The 21,100-nt window shown below is 34.0% G+C and overlaps 1 protein-coding gene across 2 annotated transcripts in view; it reads right to left on the reverse strand.

The window, feature by feature from the left end:
- Window positions 1-1,143: 1,143 nt before the first annotated feature.
- Window positions 1,144-21,100, reverse strand: part of PPM1A (protein phosphatase, Mg2+/Mn2+ dependent 1A) — a 43,532-nt gene continuing 23,575 nt past the window's right edge. Inside the window, exons 2-7 of one of the 2 annotated variants that reach the window (XM_060096104.1) lie at window positions 14,813-14,864; window positions 11,207-12,060; window positions 8,729-8,846; window positions 4,479-4,587; window positions 2,989-3,046; window positions 1,144-2,035 (exon numbers count right to left, since the gene is read on the reverse strand). In XM_060096104.1, the coding sequence (XP_059952087.1) occupies window positions 2,006-2,035; window positions 2,989-3,046; window positions 4,479-4,587; window positions 8,729-8,846; window positions 11,207-12,040 (1,149 nt within the window). In that variant the 5' untranslated portion in view covers window positions 12,041-12,060; window positions 14,813-14,864 and the 3' untranslated portion in view covers window positions 1,144-2,005. The remainder of the gene's footprint in view (window positions 2,036-2,988; window positions 3,047-4,478; window positions 4,588-8,728; window positions 8,847-11,206; window positions 12,061-14,812; window positions 14,865-21,100) is intronic. The other variant, XM_060096103.1, reaches the window with a different exon arrangement.

Here is a 21,100-nt window from a genome sequence, read left to right on the forward strand (position 1 = left end):
GCACTGGTATTCATTAAATGTACATTTAGATGCTTACAGTCGTAACTTAGAACATTATCATACTTCGCACTCTACCACAGATTTAGACATTAAGCATTTATTTGTAAGTTAAGTACGGAATTGGTTCTGTAATTCCAACTGTTATGAATTTCTAAATATAAATAGCACTTGTTTTTCTTCATGCCGGATTAAGATATAAATTAAATACAATTAAGTTACATTTAATCATCTCCCAAATAAGAGGGATAATGAAAAGATTTTGCTGGTACATAACTACTTAAGTCTGAGATATTTCACATTACTCTTCCCAATACTCCCCTAACTTTACATTAGTTTTAAGGCTATATATACAAATACGCATATTTCCAAGTTAGGGAAAAAACAAATATAACAAAATTATACTACCTTTTATACAGTTTTGATTTTGTATTCAGTGCTGTATTTATATCTTACATTTTAATAGTTTTCTAGTGGGGAATCTGCTTACTGAATGATTAAATTACATGGTGATTAAATACAATATTCAACCTAAAGAGACAAAAATACAGAAGGGCACAGAACAGTAGAGTCTTTTCAATGAGACAGATTTAAAAACTTACTTTCACATGCTTAATCAGAGGAATTTAAGCCTAAATTAAATTAGGTTATTTTTATATCTACAATTCTTTAAGCTTTTGAAAGTTATTTTTAAAGGCCGACAGCTAAATATTATCAACATGCTATATTTCAAATCACTAAATATATCTTAACTACTTGGATTCTAAAGACATGGGCTAATTAAAAATCACAGACACACACACGCACAAACACACATACACCCCTACGATAGATTGTTAGATTGTCAAGCTTTGACAATTATTTTAACTGAACAGTAGGCAAATTCAGGCTGATAACACATCTAAATGAAAACAATAAGCAGCCTGAAAGAAACCCATTTAAAAATAGATCAAGGAACAACAGAGACTTAAATCTTTTATAGTCTTTCTAATGGAAGGGAAACAGTTCCATTTATGCCTTGAGTTACAGTATTTTCCAATTAAAAGAGACTAACATCTTTCCCCATGAGAAAAATTCTCATTTACAATGGTATGGTGCTTTAAAATAAGGGCGGAGTAAAGGAGGAATTACACATACATGATTAAATTTCTTGTTTGTTAAATCAAGCTTTATTGATAAAATGGAATTCATAATATCTTACTAGGAACAGCAGCAGGCCCAGCCAATCATGATAACAAAAATGTGGCAGTCTCCTACTATTTGTAGGAAGCTGCTGCTTATCAATTAGTAATTAAATGTAAGGACTTGTAAAAGAGATGCAAAGAATCAAGGCATTTTAGCCCCAAGATTGATATTCTTATGAATATATTGTATTACCTGCAATACTCATGGCAACAAGGAGAGAACCTAAAAGACAGTTAAATGAAGGGACCAGCTTTATCGACAATGCCAATCCCACTGCCAAAAACATTAAACTAGTTTTCAATTAACTCCCTGGATATTCAGCTTTGTAAGATTTTGGAATAATTCTCCATAATCACGTGCACATTTGAGCGTCTAGCTGACATGGCTGCTGCTCTCCCTGTCCCAACCCCAAGTCCAAACACAGCATGACTTGAAAGGGCTATATATCTGTTGCGTCACACAACAAGCCAAACATTTCTTATAACTTTGATAGTGATTTAAAGCAATCCATAATTAAATATGAGCATTTTATACAAGGACAATTATACTTTACAAAAAAAATCATACAACAAAAATTGCTGGAGTCTGATTTACAACATGTATTATGGTTTGAAATCACATTTACGTAAGTCTCAAATTTACAAAAAAAAAAATCAGTTCTGGGCTAGCTGTGGTACTGCTGAAGTTCTCTGGTGTAATCACTCTCACCCATGTCATACATGCCCTTCTTTAAAGTTGAAGATGGATGTTTAAAAGGTTCAAGGAAGTTGAGCTGTACTCTCCTTTGGAGGTGAAGGTAAACTCCATGGCTAGATGAGCAGTTTCACCACATATCATCAGTTGAAGTAGAGTCCTTTATAAAAGGAAACAAAGCAAAACAAGGAACTAAATTAAAACTTAGAGATGCATTATTTCCTGGGTAATGCAGAAAGATAAGGTTTTGTAAAGCTGACCTTCAGAATATAAATGTTTTCTAAAATATATAATATGTGTACATGTGTTTATGAAATATCAATATTTAATCTGTTCAAAGAATTGTGAACCCTTTGTTTTGTTCTGGAATAAAATATTTGAAATATGATTTTACCATGAGGTTGACCAAATGTATTTCTAAACCAATCAACTACTAAAAAGAATTTTATTTTTCTCTTCAATAAACCCAATTTATTTTTAGAACACTACCTTTACAAATTTTTATTGCATAAAAACCTCAAGTAATAAGAGATTTGAGGAAGCTTCATAATGCAATATATAAAATATTTCAGAGCCAGGCCCAAATGATTTTAAGTTACCACTTTTCTGTAATCACCATACTACAACAGAATTGTAACAGGAAACTTAATTGGAGAATGGGGCATTCTAAATGTCTTTATATAAACAGAATTCTCTAGTATTTAAATGAAATATGCACGGTTCTTGGCAAAGAATGGGCATTAATGGAGATGGGCATTCTGAAGCTGTTACAGCTGCTTACAAAACTCAGAATTAATTCAAGATTCTGAGCAGAGATATTCCCAACTTCAAAAAAACATTTAGTGGCGGAAAACTTCTGAAGTTGATTGCTTGGAGAGGCTTTAAAAAACCAGAATAATTAAAAGGGACTTTCTTCTTTTTTGAGTTAAATGGCCACTCACCATGATTATATCCTCAAGCACTAGAACTGTGGTGCTGGCAGAGTTCAGAGCAATCAGTCAGGGGTGTGTGTAAGAGAATGGGTGCAATGAACAGCTCTGCAAAAACAGGTAGGAAGGATATGCATTTAGAGTAGAGGGGAAGGGAAAGCAGAGGGAGCTAAATGCCACTTACAGTGTCATCATTTTTGTATGGATTCAGTCTATTGTAAACGGCTTCAATAACATTCCGCCTAAATTTAGAAAAAAAAATGCAGAAAGTTAATTCTTCAGAGCACAAAACTGCTTAGTAACTCATAGCCAGGTGTTCATTAAAATGTCAAAGATAATCATACACTTGAATTATTTTAGTTCTATTTCTTACTGTCAATAAGTGAGCCATACTTTAAGATATTTGGGCCCCACCGTTAAAGTAGCGGTGAATTTATTCTAGAATGTAACACTCTACTAATGGAATTAATAGAAGACTAAAAGTCATGGCTTGGGAAAAAAATCAGTCTATATGGGCTACTTCTATTTGAACTGGCATTTAGTGGTTGTGAGTCAGAAATGACAATGCAGTTCTTAAGATATATTAATATATTCTGGTTAAGAGGTGAATGTTGTGAAGTAGAAATAACTTCAATATCTGTTATGGTAAAATAATTTAGATATTTTACACTTAAATTTCTTCTTTTCATAATGCCCCTTTAAAAAAGCTCTATTAAAACTGAAATGTCAAATATGACATTTCTCTGGCAAGTCTAGGAATTACTTTTTGTATAATATTTTATTAAAAATAAGAAATCAGTAGTGGTATTTATAAGTTATAAGCCTCCCTACTTACAAAACTGATCTGAAGCAATTTTATAGACAGTCATTTCACAGAAGATCATATTGGAAGAAACAATTTCCAAAAAACAAAACCTTCAAACAGGAAGTTTTACAATTACATGAAATGATTAAAGAACATAGCTACACTTACAGATCAAGTGGAGGATCAAGGAAATTAGTCAATATATTTTTGTAGGTCAATTACATGGATATCTGAGGTAAAAATGTTTTAAGCCTTGAATTATAAAATTGCTTAAAGTCTCTACTGTAATTTATAAAGATGTAAGCTTAGTATCTAACACATATTAGCACACAGTTCTAGGAACTAAAGTGAAAAGAGAAAAAAAGCAAGAAATGCATCTACCTATCTTCCCTTACACCAAAACCCAACCAACCAGCATCAACAACCAAAAACACTAGGAAAATCAGAGATACAGAAAAATGGCCCAGATGGAAGAAGAGAAAAACGCTCATCCACGGGGTGTTCAGTTATCCAGGGATTAAGAAAATCCAATGATAACAGTAGGAATAATAATGACACTTAGAATCTTGTAGTACTATGTAATTTACTTTAAAAATTTCTTTCACTGTATTATCTCATTTATGCTATATGAGGCAATCAGTGTAATCCAAGCCTCCACTGAAGACAGCCTTCAGTGTAATTAGTTACAATGATATTCTGATACCTATGCTAAGTAAGCACCATATATCATTAATACTGAAAAACACCGAACCACAGGTTAAACATTTTGAAGTCACTTTAGAAATTAGGTAAATATACATTTGATCAACGGACACCTAACATTTTCACGTACAGAGATAGATGGTAAGAGTACGCAGAATATAACTTACTTGCTTGCCAATTCACCCCCTGGTGGGAGGCTGGGGATGTTCTCACTCGCTAATGTACGCATCACATGGACTAAGTCAGGGACGCCTTCCCCCTGCTTCTTTATGATTTCTGGGAATCAGAAGTACTTTTTTTGTAAGTGTTATCCAAATTTAATAATAATTTAAAAAACTGAAACAAAGATAACTTAGATTTTTAAAGATGGCATTTACCACATCTGAGATTTTCTAAACTATATAAAAAAATAAAAATCAAATTGACCTTTGAAAATTGATGACAAAGGGATGTACAAAATGATACAAGAGATACAATACTTTCCAGATTAACTTCAAAGAATGAAAATACACAAGATAAAAATGTGAAAAATTTCATATTAAAATCAATGTATTACCATAATCAGGGGTATGTGTGTACAAATGAGGATATTCCTCTTAAGATGCCAACTAATTACATCTGAGGAGATTAACTCCTCTCTTTAGACTGGAAACATGTTTCCTGAACTTTGCCCTGAAAATACAGTACACAGATTTTTTTAAAAAAAATAAACAATTTCAAGATTTGAAAAAAGAAAAAAAAAAACCTTTAAGTATGGGGGATTTACTGATTATATACTAACCCAAATCATATTTACATATGTTTATATTTGCAAAATGATACTTAAGTAGCATGTGCAGAATAGGTCATGTACTTGAACACCACTCTCAGCTTAACTTTTGTCTAAAGTATCTTTAAGCAATAAATAGATATATACCATTTCCTTAGTTGATTACTTGAACAAAGCCTACAGAATAGAAAAAGGCTAAATTTCAGGACAAAATTTTTAAAAAGAAAAAATCTGATAAACCATACAACTGTATTTAAAATTGTTAATTTCAAAACATTCAGTTATTAAATGGATAGAGTGATATGATCGGCAGTGTTGCCATGCAGATGCATGTTGTTATTCATACCACAAAATACCAACCATTATGCACAGACAACTTAAAGAGCTCTCAAACTATTCACTTTAAGGACAGGAAGTCTTTACCTGGAGTTTCAGCATATTTATTCTAAACGTAAGATCATGCCAAGGGTATTTGTAAGTTATATGTTCAATTTTTTGTTTTCCATTATTTACACTAAGAAATTTTCTTTGTCATCATTGTAGATCATTCTAGTTCTCAATTTGTAAATACCTTTGAAAATAACAATGCATGTAAAGACCTTTCATCCTTTGATCAAGTTTCAAAATATTAATTCATCATTAAAGCCACATATTAAAAGAAAGACATTGCTACCCATACTTCTTTAAATGGCTCAAACTGTCCTTTGAGGATTAAGGCCAAATTTTACCATCTTTTAGTTTTTTCTTTTTTTAAACCAGTCTTTAATCTGAACAAAAAGCAAGGATCTCAGATTTGGTTTGCCAAGTTCCTTTATTGTATAATCTTTAACATCTAGTATATTTATTCTACATGATTCTAATGCTGGAAATTTGCTGTACAAAAATAAAGGAATTTGATGTTGACCTAAACTGCACAATTTCACAATCTAAAGCTGTAATACACTTAACATACAGTCTCTGCTAAGCCAATACAATTATTGGATAGATAACTAGACACAATATAAATGAACACTGATGATAAATTCAATCAATGATGGTTTCAGGTGTAAAAACATTACCTTGAATCATCTATATTTGATGTTTCATACATCTCCTTTGTTAAAATATAAAAATTAGGATATTTTAATTGTGAAGAAAATTACAGGAAGACAAATTCTTTAAAAAAATAATATAAGACTTTAAAAACAGTTATCTCCTATTCCACATGGGACAATACACTTAAACTATCTGACCATTAATACTACACTAGCCTTGCTTCTTTCTGTTTTAAAAAATAAAGAAAAAGAAATTTTAAGAAATATTCCTTTAATTGCTCTTGAACTATACATTTTAATTAGAATTGTAAAAAGACTGAATGCTTTTATTAAGGAATATATGTATAGAATATCTATGTTCCACATATTCATGTATAAACATATTCTGCCCCCCCACCCTCCACCAAGTCTGAGGGATTCTATCAGTTATCTCCAAATTAGCAACTTTAAAGCTTGGGCAGTCAGTAGCAAACAAAAATACATACATGACACAAGTATCCTCTTAAATCGGTAGAAGGACCACAACCTTAAGTGGTATGGTTTAAATTATGAGCTGAATCTTTTCACAACCCTAGAGAGTCAAGTATTTAGAATATCATAGGAGGAGAGCTAAAAAGCCTTTGTCCTTTTCTGTGGTGTGGACAGAGAAGCCAAAAGTATTCAAAGCAAATAAAATGAGGTTTAATAGGTCACAGCAACTTAGTGAAGGCATGTATTTAAAGAAAGAAAAAAAGAAAAAGGTATTCAGTGCCTGTTTTGGAAGCTGATTGCAGTATTTATCACTTTTTAAGACATATAACAACTTTTACAATGCAAATAGTTACATTCTTTCTATGTTTTTAAATATAGTAGTGGTTTTAGTTACTGTAATATTTAACTAGATGCAGTCTCATCAAATCTACCTCAGTAAATAATACTGTACTTAATTTATGACATAATAATCTCCAGTTGAACAGTACAAGTATAACAACACTTCAACATACCAAAAATATTGAGTATTAATGTAAAGTCTGTGGCAATTCTTGCTTGATAATAAGCAATATAAAACTTAATATTGTAACATAAATTACTTATCTAAAGCAATTATTTAGAATTGCATCAAAAACTTAAAGAGTGCACACTAAAGAGAAAAAATAGCAATTCATTTCTAAAATTTGACCCCATTTCATAGTAAATAAAAATTATTTCTTTAAATTGGTAAGAAAACATGTACACTCAGGTTAAAGTGCCAATAAATTAAATATCAACATATCCCAACACATATTCTTCTTCAGGTTTCATATTTTTCCACTAACCAGCAGTTTGAACCAATGTGCTATGACTTGGTAGCATTCTAAATATTTTATCTCACTGATAACTTATATTGAAATGAATCACTTAAAGCAAAAAATTTCCAAGACCCTTGGAAACAGTGAGGAAACAAACTCACTGAATAGTACGCCCAGTGAATGAAATACTAAATACTATATACACACACTAGATATATCACTATCAAGTAGGGGAGAGAAATAAAAACAAAATAGCAGCTCCAGACAGTACTGAAAAATCAAAACCAACCATGATTCTAATATCAGACTAATTATAATTGGTATCAAACAGCAAAAAGGGAGAAAACAAAATTAAAGTGCATATTAATTTTAATGATGCAGGCACAGCAGGATATAATAGTGTATAGTGTATCAATGTTTACATGCTATTAAACGTCTTTAATGTGCAAAGTAATGACATTAGGAGCCAAAAATGCATTTTAACACTATTATTGGCATGTCAAATTTTTCTGCTTGAAGAAACTGCATAATCTACATGCTTATTGCATATATGCAGTAAACTGGAATTCTCTGGGGAGACTTAATTATGGCAAATAGTAGCTGCATCAATGATCATTTAAAAGTTTTTCAAATATTTAAAGGCATTACACTTGAGTTACAAATACCTTTCTAATTGTCTCAAAGTAATTTGCAGAATTATGACAAATACACTTCTGTAATTCCCAACTTATTTCTTGATTTTATCCAGCATTTATATTTCTGCCAGGTAGAGATATATGCCAGGTATGTCTTCTGTTCAGGTTTACGTTGTCTAGGTGAGGCAGTTTATGGCTTAGGCAAGAAGCTTTGGAACAGTTTAAAATAAATTTTTAAAAGCTGTGGCACGTGAAAGTTGTTAATAACCAGGCTATGATCTTCAAGTTATTTTTTTAAAAGTCCCAAAGGTCTTAAATTCATACACACAGCTTTACACAAAAAGATGGTATTCAAATTATCACCATCATTAAAAATCTGTTTATAATTAAATAAACCACAAATTAGACTTTCCTGGCATAAAATTATTCATGCCAATGAATTCATCAAGAATTTGAAAGCACACAACACTTTAGCCTTTTTAAACAAATATATCCTGAACAGAATGTACTGGGCCATCCGAGTTGCTATTTCTAATATAACTGTGATAGGACAATAACAAATATCTAAACAGCTACTACAGAAATGCCCTTTCCCACTTTTGTACACTAAATGTCAAAGGCATGTAAAGATCTAAAAGCTAAAATGTTAAAGTTTGATTATGTTGAGGTTTTTCTTTAATAAAGCTACTTATTTTTTGTTAAATGATCCACCTTCTACTCTGCTTTCCAGGTACTTGTCCAACTCTGCCTCCTTCTTCACTGCTTCTGGCGATACTTTGGGTGCATTTGGAAAACAGATCAATATCACACTCATGTTGTCTCGACTTCCCTGGGAAGAAAAAAGTTTGAGAGAATATTTTGTTTTCTTTCTGCTCTTCAAAGCTTTGAGAACCTTTACAGTCATGCCAATTATACTTGCTCTAGTGAAAACATATATTGTTTTTAAGGAGAGAAAAATATATATGCACATGTGGAGGGGCACCCCCCAATACATATATTGTACATATGGTATACAGAATAACCAATACTCCAAAAGACAGGAGAGAAACACTACAGAGATTAAAAAAATGATTGTTGCAGTAGAGTTTAAAGCTCTATAAAACAAATATTTCTGAACATTTACTGGTGGCCTACTTAACATGAAGTGATACCTAACACAAATACACATACACACATACATTCATTCAAATAAACAAGATAGAAAATTCTAGTCATATTCTTTACAACATGATTTGATCTGTAGTTACACATATACTTGACAAATTTATTTTTTTGACAAATTTACATTTAAAATAAATTATGGGGCTAATTCATTTACTTCATAATAAGTAGAAATATGGAATTAGAAGTAAAACTACATATATAAAGTTTATAAACCAGCTTTTAACTTTCATAATTAAAAAAAAAGGTTTAACTTTTAGGAAGTACATTCGTTTTTAAAGGCACCTAGATATTCAAAATGCTATAATTAAAATACTTGAGTCAATTTTGGCCTCCCCAAAAATCAGATTTCCTCTTCCTATTAATAATTGGAGTTCTAACATTTTAAGTATTTAATTCCCCTATATGGGAAAATTGACGTTATACCATTCATTTAAGCAAACAATACAAAGAATTTAATATTTAAAATATTGGGGGAAAATTGTATAAAATGAGGCAAATGATAAGATACTGAACAATTTTTAAAATAGAGCATAATGCAGAAGAGATAAAGTAGAATCTGAGTCATAATTTACTAATATCTGAATCTGACCAAGTCTCTCAAGAAAACAGCTTTTAATTTAGTTAACAAGTATTTAACTCTCAAGTGCTACAGGATAAACCTAACAAATGAATGCTACTTTGTCCCTTTTTTATACTAAAAGGGACAAAGAACATAAGCATCCTTGTTTGGTTCCCCCCAAACTCAGAAATTAACAATAGTGTGTACTATCAAGTTGTTGCTCTATTGATTTTTTTAAACGTATGTGTTGGATGTTACATAAACTTGATTTGTGTTGGATGTTACATAAACCTGATTTTTAATTAAGATTTTAAGTACAGCTGGCAGTTGTGTATATAAAACCACAAAGAATATTATGTTGACTTTTCTATTTCTGAGTTTTAAAAGGACATCAAATATACAGCCTCAGAAGAGTTTTATAAAATCACCATTTGTTAAACAAACAAACACAAAGAATTAGTTAATGAGCATTATTGACAAAATAGAACTGTGGTGTAAAGAACACTGCACCTAAGTCAAGGACTTGGATTCTAGTCTTAGCACTGCAACTAAAGAATTAAATTGTGTAACATTTTTAACTTTTCTAGAAAAGGGAGCAGCATGTATCAAGCACACACTGTTTGCTAAAACTAGGTACTTCATATGTATACATTAGCTCATCAACACTCTTATGAGTTAGATACTATTTTCTCCATTCAATAGCTGAGAGAGGTGGAACAATTTGTTCAGGACTATAGAGTACAAAAGTAACAGAGGTTAAGATTTGATTCCAGGTCTGACTCTTTAAGTCCACAGAGCCTTCTCTTGCTCATCTATATACATGATCCCATTTGATCATCCCGACAACCCCATGAGACAGGGTAATAATATCTCTCTTTCTCTCTCTTTTTTAAACAATTAAAGAAACTGATTTTCCAGACAATTTAAATAGCTTACCTGAAGTCATACACAGTCTCATACCAAGTTCTTCTGACTCCATGTCCAAGGCTATTTCTATTACATCACACCAAATGATCACTAAATCCTCTGTTGGTGCTACAGATTCATTAGACCATAGTCTCAAAGTATTTCCATAAATGTACTGAGATATCACATGGTAAAAATAAAATATTAAAATTCTAAAATGCTTTTCATATATAGACACCGAGGCTTAACCCTCCCCATTTCCTTTTTTAAAACATGATACACTCTTTTTACCTTTGATAAAATTCCACAATATTAAAAAGCTAAAGTAGTCATGGTTACTAAAAGACTAAACATTCAGATTATAACCCTTGCATTTTTGGTAACTGCGTAATTTATTTCTAAGAAGTATTTCCTATGTTATTTTCATAATTGATGAAAAGTATCCTGCAACTGTACCAAAAACTTATTTCTGAGTACTATAGGTTCTAAGATGATTATATACTAGAGTAGTAATTAAGATGACATAAAATCATTTCATCTAAAAAAAAAAGTCTAGCTACCTTATACAAACAGGTGTCGACTACTTCATTGCAAACTTTCTCAAGGTCATCAGTGACTTCAAGTCTGGATCTTACAAAATCACAGAGCTCTTCATTTCCCATGACATCCCAAATACCATCACATGCAAGAATAATGAACTGATCATCTTCTTCAGATCTTTCAATATCATGGACTTCAGGCTCTGGTGACACAAGCTGCTCTGTAGGACCTTTTCCATGGACACATTTGTAATCGAAGTCCCCAAGGGCCCTCGACACAGCCAGAGAGCCATTCACACGCTGAATCATTACAGAACCACCTGCATTCTGAATTCGTTCTTTTTCCAGCGGATTACTTGGTTTGTGATCTTGTGTGAAGAAGTAAACTTTCCTGTTCCTACAAAGTAAACCTCTTGAGTCTCCACAGTTAATGAAATAAGTATGTTGAGGAGAAATTAAGACACCCACAGCTGTTGACCCACTTCTATCAGCACCATGTTTCTTCTCTGACATAACTCTCATATGTTCATCAATCTCCAGAAAACCTGTTCTGATTCCATTCTTTACATTTTCCACAGAAGGTGCTCCTGTAGACCCTTTAAAATCCTGGTTATTGGTGATGTGATCTAACAAATGCTCACAGCAGTATTTGGCAACCTGAGAACCAGCATGCCCATCATACACAGCAAAGAATGACCATGTTTCAAGTCCACTTGGCAAACCGATCACAGCCGTATGTGCGTCCTCCATTTCAACTCGCCAGCCTTGCATGCTGCTTAGCCCATATCGCAACCCATTACCCTGCCCCTGGGCATTATGTTTTTCCATCTTTGGTTTGTCTAAAAATGCTCCCATTATGTCTTGATCCTCTAGGTCTGCAAAGGAAGAGAAACAGGAAAGTTAATAACTATCTTATAAACAAACTACCTATCCAACAACCTTTTTAAGAGTGAAGGAAATACAAAGAAAGCTTTAAATAAGAATTCACAACTCTTGTGATAAGCAGACACTCACTGCTGACTTGGAACCTGATGATTAACAAGGAAGAATTGGGGGAAAGGCTGATCAGGCACAGCTCAGAATGTACAACAGGCAGAGAGAACTAAAGCATCATGATAAAAGTAGCTGATCTGACACTCTCCCCAAGGAACAAGTACTTGAAATCGAAAAGAGACTTGGCAGTGGCCATCAGCTTACATGAACCATGTCAAGTGGTTAAGGATGCATTGAATATGTGAATCTCTTAGGGAATCTCAGAACTAAGTTGTATGTATATATTAATCAAGAAAAAACAAATAAATGAATTCACAGGACATACCAAAAGCCTACTAATTCAAACATCTTAGTTGAACATTCAGGATTTTCCCAAGTTTGATTCCAAATATCTAGTTTTATTCCTACTACATCAACTCTCTGAAAAAGTAGAAAAAGATCTACTCACAATGATCCAAATTTGCATGCTCCTTCCCTTAAGTCTTTCCTCCTTACTTTTAGAAATAAGTATACCCATCCTTTAATGTCTAGCTCAAATTCTACCTTTTCCATAGGTTTTTCAGTCTCTGAAAAGCCAATAAGTTATTAGATTACTGTAAGTGGTTCAGCCTCAATTTTCAAGTTGCAAAGCAATTATACATACATATAACAAAGACTGTCATATGTAGATATAACAAAATTCATCTACTGTAACCTAATCTAGTGGTAATAACACGTATCATCATATGGTACTCTATAACCATTTGGTATAAACAGAAAAGGAGATCAAAAGGTCTAGGACAGCACTGTGGACAAGCCTGAAAGCTTAGCTAATCCAATCCTTTCCCAATAATCAAAAGCTAAAACCCTTGGTCTGGAATGAGCTTACAAAAGGCAGGAAGACAGTTGGCCTTTACTTGAGTAATGGCCTAGAATGTAGAGACTTGGGGTCCAAGTGATCAAATGAGTCGCAATTTTATGCAATCTGAAGGAAGGATACAATGAAATTTAATGGAGGTGAAGGCGAGATGGGAAGGAGTGGGGAAAAGTAGCCAGGTAAATCAGGATGCACTTAGGAGATTAGGGGATTGATGATGCTAGTGATGCTAAACTCTGAGAAGAAGCTGGGAGAGAAAAGAAGAAGAAAAACAACTCAGAAAGGAAACAGTTTCCCAGCAACCTCTCCCTCCTCTATCCTACGAGGGCCAAACTAATACAGAGCAGAGAAGTCTGGTTGATTGGTATGATAAAATGATCTCCTGCCTACTTGTCTGTGTCCTATTACAATTCCACTAATGGAGGTTAAATAATGAAAACTAGCCATTATTCATTCCTTATGGTGGTATTCATCAAATTACCTTTCTGACACCAAGCTGATACACAATATGGCAAGGGTGAGTGTTCTGATTGGACAAAAGATACAATAGTAATGATACCTTGATAGCAGACAATATTTAAGATGAATTCTAAATCACTGATAAGTGTTTTACAACTGTTACCTGAAGTCATTCTCAACAACACTCTAAAGTAGGTAATAATATTATCTTCAATTTATAGATGAACTTTAGTGTGACTAAAGAACTTGGCCAACATCACTCATCAGACAAGTTGAGGGGAGTCAGGTCTCTAATTCAAGCCTGCCTGGCTCTAAAGCACCATTTACTACTACCGCAATGGTCTCAGTCATGCCTGTACAAAAGAATTATCTGTGGACCTTTTGAAAAGTTAAGATTAAAAAACCAAGAATTTCCACAGTACGGTTGGAACCTAGGCATCTGTGTATCTGTTGTAAAGATTAGATGGAAAGCCTAGATAGATAGGTAGATAGAAGATGATTAAGCCATGGTGAGGTTAAGTCATCTGCTGAAGGTCAACAGCAAGTTGCTTCATCTGTACCTCAATTCCTTTAGCTAGGCTAAAGGGGAGGTGGGAGGTGTTACAGTCAGCCCTCCATATCTTCGGGTTTCACATCCATGGATATGGAGGGCCCACCGTATTCACTGTACTATGCTATTTTATAGAAGGGAGTTGAGCATCCACACATTCTGGTATCCATGGGGGCTCCTGGAACCAATCCCTGCGAATACTGAGGGACAACTGTACACTTAAGACACTTGATACCACCAATCTAGCATTTGTCATCTGTATAATGGGCATATATTAATACGTACCTCTGAATGTTGCTGCAAAGTTTAAATGAGGTAATGGCTGCAAAGTAGCCACACAGAGTAGAGCAAAAATGAGGAACTCAGCAAATGGAAACTATTTAATTATGACTACATTCCCACATACACAACACATCTAGATTCTGATATTACCTAACAGGGATCTTACTCTTCCTTTTATAGAAAAGTCCAGTAGTTATTTTCCAGAGATCGATCGATCTATCTGTCTATCTATCTATCTATAGATATATAGATATGAAACTACCAAACAAATAATTCTTTGAAGATAAACAGGGTATCCTTTCTAAAAAAAAAACCACCCCAACTTTTGAAAAATATATATTAGAAATATAAAAATGTAACAAACCAAGTCAATCATCTGATAAAATTTTAGGTCCAGCTCTACTGCAAATGCAAAAATATAGTCAAGGGCAAATAATTTTGTGTCTGGACTTTTACATACTGAAAATAGGTGATTCAGAAATCTTACCTCCTGGGATTCTGAATAATTTGTAGAAGCCTGGTGAAGCAGCCAACTATAGCTACAAAATACAGCAGATAGTTATATAAAAATAATAGTTATCAGAAATTATTTACTTATAAATACTATGACATAGTACTTATAAGTATGTCATACTTATAAATACTATGACATACTATAAGTAAATAATTTTTACTTTTTAAAAATATAGTCATTTTCCATAAGTGGACTACTAAAGAATATTTTATTTAGTCAAGTTATTAAATTGGCATGTATCTACAAACAGTAAATCCCAAGGCGATTCAGTTTGCCCATGAAAGTTTAAGTTAGTTTCTGAGAGAAATTCTAGTTCTCACCTAGTGTTAAATCTACTCTGAGCACATGCTGGGTCTCATCACAACACAAGCATTATCAGATGATCTGAACATTTCAATACAAAGTACTATGACAATCATAAGACTGAATTCATCTTTGATATAATCAGAAAATTTGGTGACCATTTTTGTCTTTTAAAACCAACCAAACTCCCAAATTGAAAAATCCTAAGGCTGAGTCAGGAAGTATTCATTAAAGTTCAGCCACTGCCTTTTATTAAGTAAAACCGATCTCACAATCATAACGAAGAGTCTTGAACCTGATCATTTGGTTTAATCCACTCAGAATTATCCCAAGTTAAAAAAAAAGCTCTATATATTCATTCCACTGTTAAGATCCCTAAGCACCATATTAGCCATGAAACGAGTTATTAAACTGACAATTTTGGCAGAGTCCTTTAGTAAAAAATTGAAGACTAAAACACTACAGACTATAGTATAATACAGAACGCCCCGGTGCTCCATTAACAGAGGACAAAATAGACAATGTAAACAATGTTGAGAAAATTATATTCCCTTAGTAATTGATATCAGAATTCTTCTTACAGCAAGCCCTACTTTTTCTGAGAAACACTTCTTTGATCAGATATGTAAGTAAGGGGGTAAGGATCAAAAGATATACTCACATAACAAAAGATCACTGCTAAACAAGCATTTGAAGGAGGGTAGATGCTGCTAACTGAAGGACCTTTGTTTGATGAGCACTGAGATAGGTTTGATTATAAAAACTGGGGGGAAAATCTGGAGTAGACCTCCATAAGAAACAAGAAATCTAAAAGTTGGGGGAAATCCAGAGGGAAAAAACTATATAGCAAGAGAGACTTGAAGCTTCTTAGGGGAGAAGGGAAAAAATGGAATACCAGTTAGCAGCACTGGTAGCAGTGTATAACATGGCAACACTGAAGTCGTTTGCAGTGAGGAGTGAACTCTCTACTACTACCAAACCTTTGGTATACCCTACATTGCCCACTAATGCTTATGTATGAATAGACTGTCAAAGATGAGGACAAATGGTCAGCTGACCTCTGGAATGCACACTTACTGAACAATAGAATACTAAGCAATTTATTGCATAGATGGGGTTCAGAGAAGAAGCACAAAGTCCTTGTGGCCACATCTCTCTGAAAAGGATAATCTAGGCTACGTAAACTACTTTTAACTTCCCAAGCTATGAAACATGGTAATTCATAAATTATATTTTGTAATCCAAGGCAACCATCTCAAAGTTATCTACGATAATGATACATAAGCACATGAACAAAATTTTACACAATTTGAGGAGAAAAGAAAGATCAATCTTGGGTAATTTTTCTCCCATTTGGAGTCTGAAATTTCTAATCATTACAAAAATAATCACACATTTATATTTACAAATTTGATTCTGATAACTTGTATAAATAATCAGAGCCAAAATGTAGAAATAATCTGTCTAAACCTATTTTACAAATGAGAAGGTACAGAGAAACAGAATGACTTGCCCAAGGTCAAAAAGCTAGTTGAGCACTAAGCCTGAGAAAAGGACCTAGGGGGCTTCCCTGGTGGCGCAGTGGTTGAGAGTCCGCCTGCCGATGCAGGCGACACGGGTTCGTGCGCCGATCCGGGAGGATCCCACATGCCGCGGAGTGGCTGGGCCCGTGAGCCATGGCCGCTGAGCCTGCGCATCCAGAGCCTGTGCTCTGCAACGGGAGAGGCCACAGCGGTGAGAGGCCCGCGTACTGAGGAAAAAAAAAAAAAGAAGAAAGAAAAGGACCTAGGTTTCTGGACTAACACTCTAACTCTCCTACACAAGCCATCCTGTATATCTGCAAATGAAGTAATGGAAATCTAAAAATGTAGGTTTTTAAAAAGACAACACACAAGGCAGACAGGCATGGAAGATGGTCACCGAAGAAAGCAGAAACTTCTTTTAGTGTCATTTCTTCCTCTGCCTACTCTACATAATTTGTCTTCTAAACTACCAAAGTAAATGACCAAAAAGAGGAGGAAGGAAAGGTAAAGAGAAAAGCAAGGAAGAAAAGCAAGAAATCCAACTTTTATTTTTTGTCCGAGACTAACAGAAAACAACAGTGAACTAACTGCAATTTCTGGCAATGCCAATTTCAAATACACGAGCTAAATAAAATATAATAATGAGCAAAGAAAACTAAGAGGATGTATTTTTAAAGATTCAGAAATTAAAGGTGGCGATTGGGGGTGGGTGGGTGAGCTCAGTATTCATTAGCTCTAAACTAGAAAACACCCATCAATTTATGAGATGACACTGAATGAATGAAACAACTGCAAGCTGTCAACCAAAGCAAAAACAAAAAAAGCAAACAAACCACTCTGAAAGTAGGTTCATGGAAACGAAAAACAGTTACTGAACTAAAATTTTCAAAAGAGACAATGAATAGCCAAATAGATACCACAGTTAAAACAATAAACAAAACAATAAATGAGATCACTTTGAGGAATTCTTTTAGAACTCAGGTCTTTCCTCATCTTGATTCCAAACATACAAACCCACCCATGTTGGTACCCATCCTATCCTCATACCTTTCTGTTATAACAGAGTACTTTCTGTCCTCTCACTTAAGTTAAATCCCTCTGTTAGAGCTTTGGAGCCCATGCTTCAAAGGAATCTTACACGACTTATATGTCTTCCCAGGAATAATAACATTATTATCCTCTTTCACTCCTTTATATTTAACCTCCCCCTTTCTATTGGAGTACAACTTTTAAAGACACTCAAATGTCATCCATTAAAAATAAGTCTTTAGGTGACTCATTCCCCTCTAGCTACCTCCTGCCTCTTTCTTTCCTCTACAGTTCAAAGTCTTTTAAAAAAAAGTGTTGATGCTCCAAACTGTTGTCTGGCCCTTCCATCAAAACAAGCTCCTCCAAGTTTAATCCAGTGGACAGTTTAGCCCTTGTCTGACTCACTGCTCAGAGCAGCATTCAACACAATACTCCTTGAAACACTCTTCCCATTGGCTTTTCAAGATGCTACACACTCCTAGCTTTCCTCCTACCCTAGCTTTTCCATCCTTGTCTTATTTGCAGGCCCATCCTCGTCTCTCAAGCCATTAAATATTAGCATTCAAGGCTTAGACCTAGGCCCTCTTCTCACTCTATGCTAGCTCCCAAGGTACTCTTTCATATCTTTTTCCTTTTTTTTTTCTTTCATGGCTTTTGCCAGTGAATGGCACCATCATTCATCAAAGTGAATAGAAACCAAGGACATATCTTTGATACCTCTTTCTACTTTATCTCCCATCAGTCCAACATCAAGTTCCATGGATTCTACTTCTTAAGTATTCTCAAATCTGCCCAGTTTTTTCTCTAACACCATAGTCTTCAAGCTACCATCATCTTTCAATGCATTATTCTATACCAGCCTATTTTGTCTCTTCACATGCATGCTGGCCTCCCTCCAATTCATTCTACAAACTGCAACCTTAGTAAACTTTTCAAAATACAAATTTCAGTGATCATTTTGTAATCTACAGAAATATCAAGTCACTATGTTGTGCACCAGCAACTAACATAATGTTGTAGATCAATTATACTTCAAAGAAAACAAAAAACCCAAAAAACAAAAAACAAACTCATAGAAAAAGAGATCAGATTTGTGGTTACCAGGGGTGGTGGGAAAGGGAATTATATGGATGAAGGAAGTTAAATGGTACAACCTTAACAGTTACAAGATAAATAAGTACTAGGGATGTAAGGTACAATGTGACTAATATAGTTAACACTGCTGTATGTTATATTTATGTTTTTAAGATAGTAAATCCTAAGAGTTCTCATCACAAGAAAAAAAATTTTTTTTCTCTTTTTTTTTTGTACCTACATGAGACGATGGATGTTCAACTAAGTTTACTGTGGTAATCATTTCATGATATATGTAGGTCAAATCATTATGCTGTATACCTTAAACTTACACAGTGCTGTATGTCAATTATATCTCAATAAAACCAGAAGAAAAAAGATAATATAAATTTCACTGTATCACTTCTATACTAAAAGTCATTCAATGGCTTTCCTCTCTTTGGGGGGATAATGAACTGCTTAATATGGCTCACATGAAAGCCCTGAGTAGTCAGGTGCCCATCAACCTTCTCCAGACTTACCTTACTTCATAATGCACTGCCCCAATAACGTTCTCTACTCCAACCGTAAGGGCTTTCTTACAGTACCTAGTACTTGTCATGTCCCCTTCCTCCAAATAACATAAACAAATGCCACTTCTTCTATAAAAAGCTATTCCTTCCTCTCTTACTCTAGCCAATTCATACTCACTCTTCAGATTATTAACTCAAGTATCAGGTCTTCAGGAGAGCCTCCTTTGAACACTCTGGATTCCCCTAGCACAGCAGACCTTCAATAAACACTTGCTGAACGAATTAGCTCAAAAGAAAAAGCAGATGCAAATAATAAAAATTTGGTAACAGAATGAGTACACCCAGGGAATAAATATAAACATAAAAAAATAAGACTCTCTGATGGAGAAAACAGAGAAGCTATAATCAAAGAAATAAATTTTTCCCTCAGTAGAAGTCTTTAAACTTACAAAGCTCGCTGAATATCTAGGAGGATTAATTGCTAAAAACCCACCCCTATTTACCCACAACTGAAGAAATTCAAGGAAAAGAAAAAAAAAAAACTATAAGCTTCTAGGAAAATCTTGGGTAATCTTCAAAGGAAAGAGTATCAAATTAATATCAGCCATTGCCAACTGTAAAACTGAATCCTAAAGTAGAGAATAAACAGTTCTAAGAGTTGAAGTTAATTACATATCATCCAAACTATTATTCATGTGTATAGGGGGAAAGACATTTTAAGATATATAAGGACTCAAAAAAAAAAGATATATAAGGACTCAAAGCATATACTCATACTTCATGGAAAATTCAAGAAAAAATTCCAAACAAGCAAACATCTATTATGTTTTATTATTATTATTATTATTATTTTTTTTTTTAGGTACGCGGGCCTCTCACTGTTGTGGCCTCTCCCGTTGTGGAGCACAGGCTCCGGACGCGCAGGCTCAGCGGCCATGGCTCACAGGCCCAGCCGCTCCGCGGCATGTGGGATCTTCCCAGACCGGGGCAAGAACCAGTGTCCCCTGCATCACCAGGCGGACTCTCAACCACTGCGCCACCAGGGAAGCCCCCTATTATGTTTTAAAACTATTAAGTTCATCTCTAAGACTTGTCATTAGTTTAACTTTTTAATAACATTACAGAAAAAGAAGCTTCTTAAAAATACTGATCTAGAAAAACAAAATCCCAATATATAAAGTAAAAGAACTTGGGAAGTGGCCCAACTATCCAATTTAACACTAGGGAGACACTCTCATGTCTTTAGAATTATTCTCACATCAACAGCAAAGCACATATAAATCAAAAAACAAACAAAAAATCATAAGACTAAACTTAAAAGTTACATATCTATCCAATATGAGACTTTGGACAAGTCCTTTAGCTTAATATCTAACTTTCCTTACTGATAAATAATCAACCTTGATTAATTAACAAGGTAATTGTTCTGAGAAATGTATAAGAAATTAAGTGAGAAGATTAAAGTTTTAGGAATACCTACATAAATGGCATTAGTAAATTAATACTTTAGTCTAAAATCATGCTAATGAATTCCCATTTAAAAACTTATTCTCAATACCAAGATGAAGATTATGAGATAAATAAGATTATTTTACTACAGAAAAGTCAACTTTTAAAGAAGGAAAAAAAGAAAAAAGCAGCTACCAACTAAGACTACAAATTGGTAGCCTGAATTTGACCTTCACATATATTGTTAGTTCCTCTCCCCAAGCAACATGCATTCTCCAGAGTCCCCACTACTCCTTACTGACCATATCTAGACCATTTCATCCACTTTCCCACCATGGCATCTGAGTTTGCATCATTTGGTAAAGAGGACA

The sequence above is a fragment of the Mesoplodon densirostris genome, chromosome 4 (assembly GCF_025265405.1).
Source record: "Mesoplodon densirostris isolate mMesDen1 chromosome 4, mMesDen1 primary haplotype, whole genome shotgun sequence".
In the NCBI taxonomy this organism is placed as follows: Eukaryota; Metazoa; Chordata; class Mammalia; order Artiodactyla; family Ziphiidae; genus Mesoplodon; species Mesoplodon densirostris.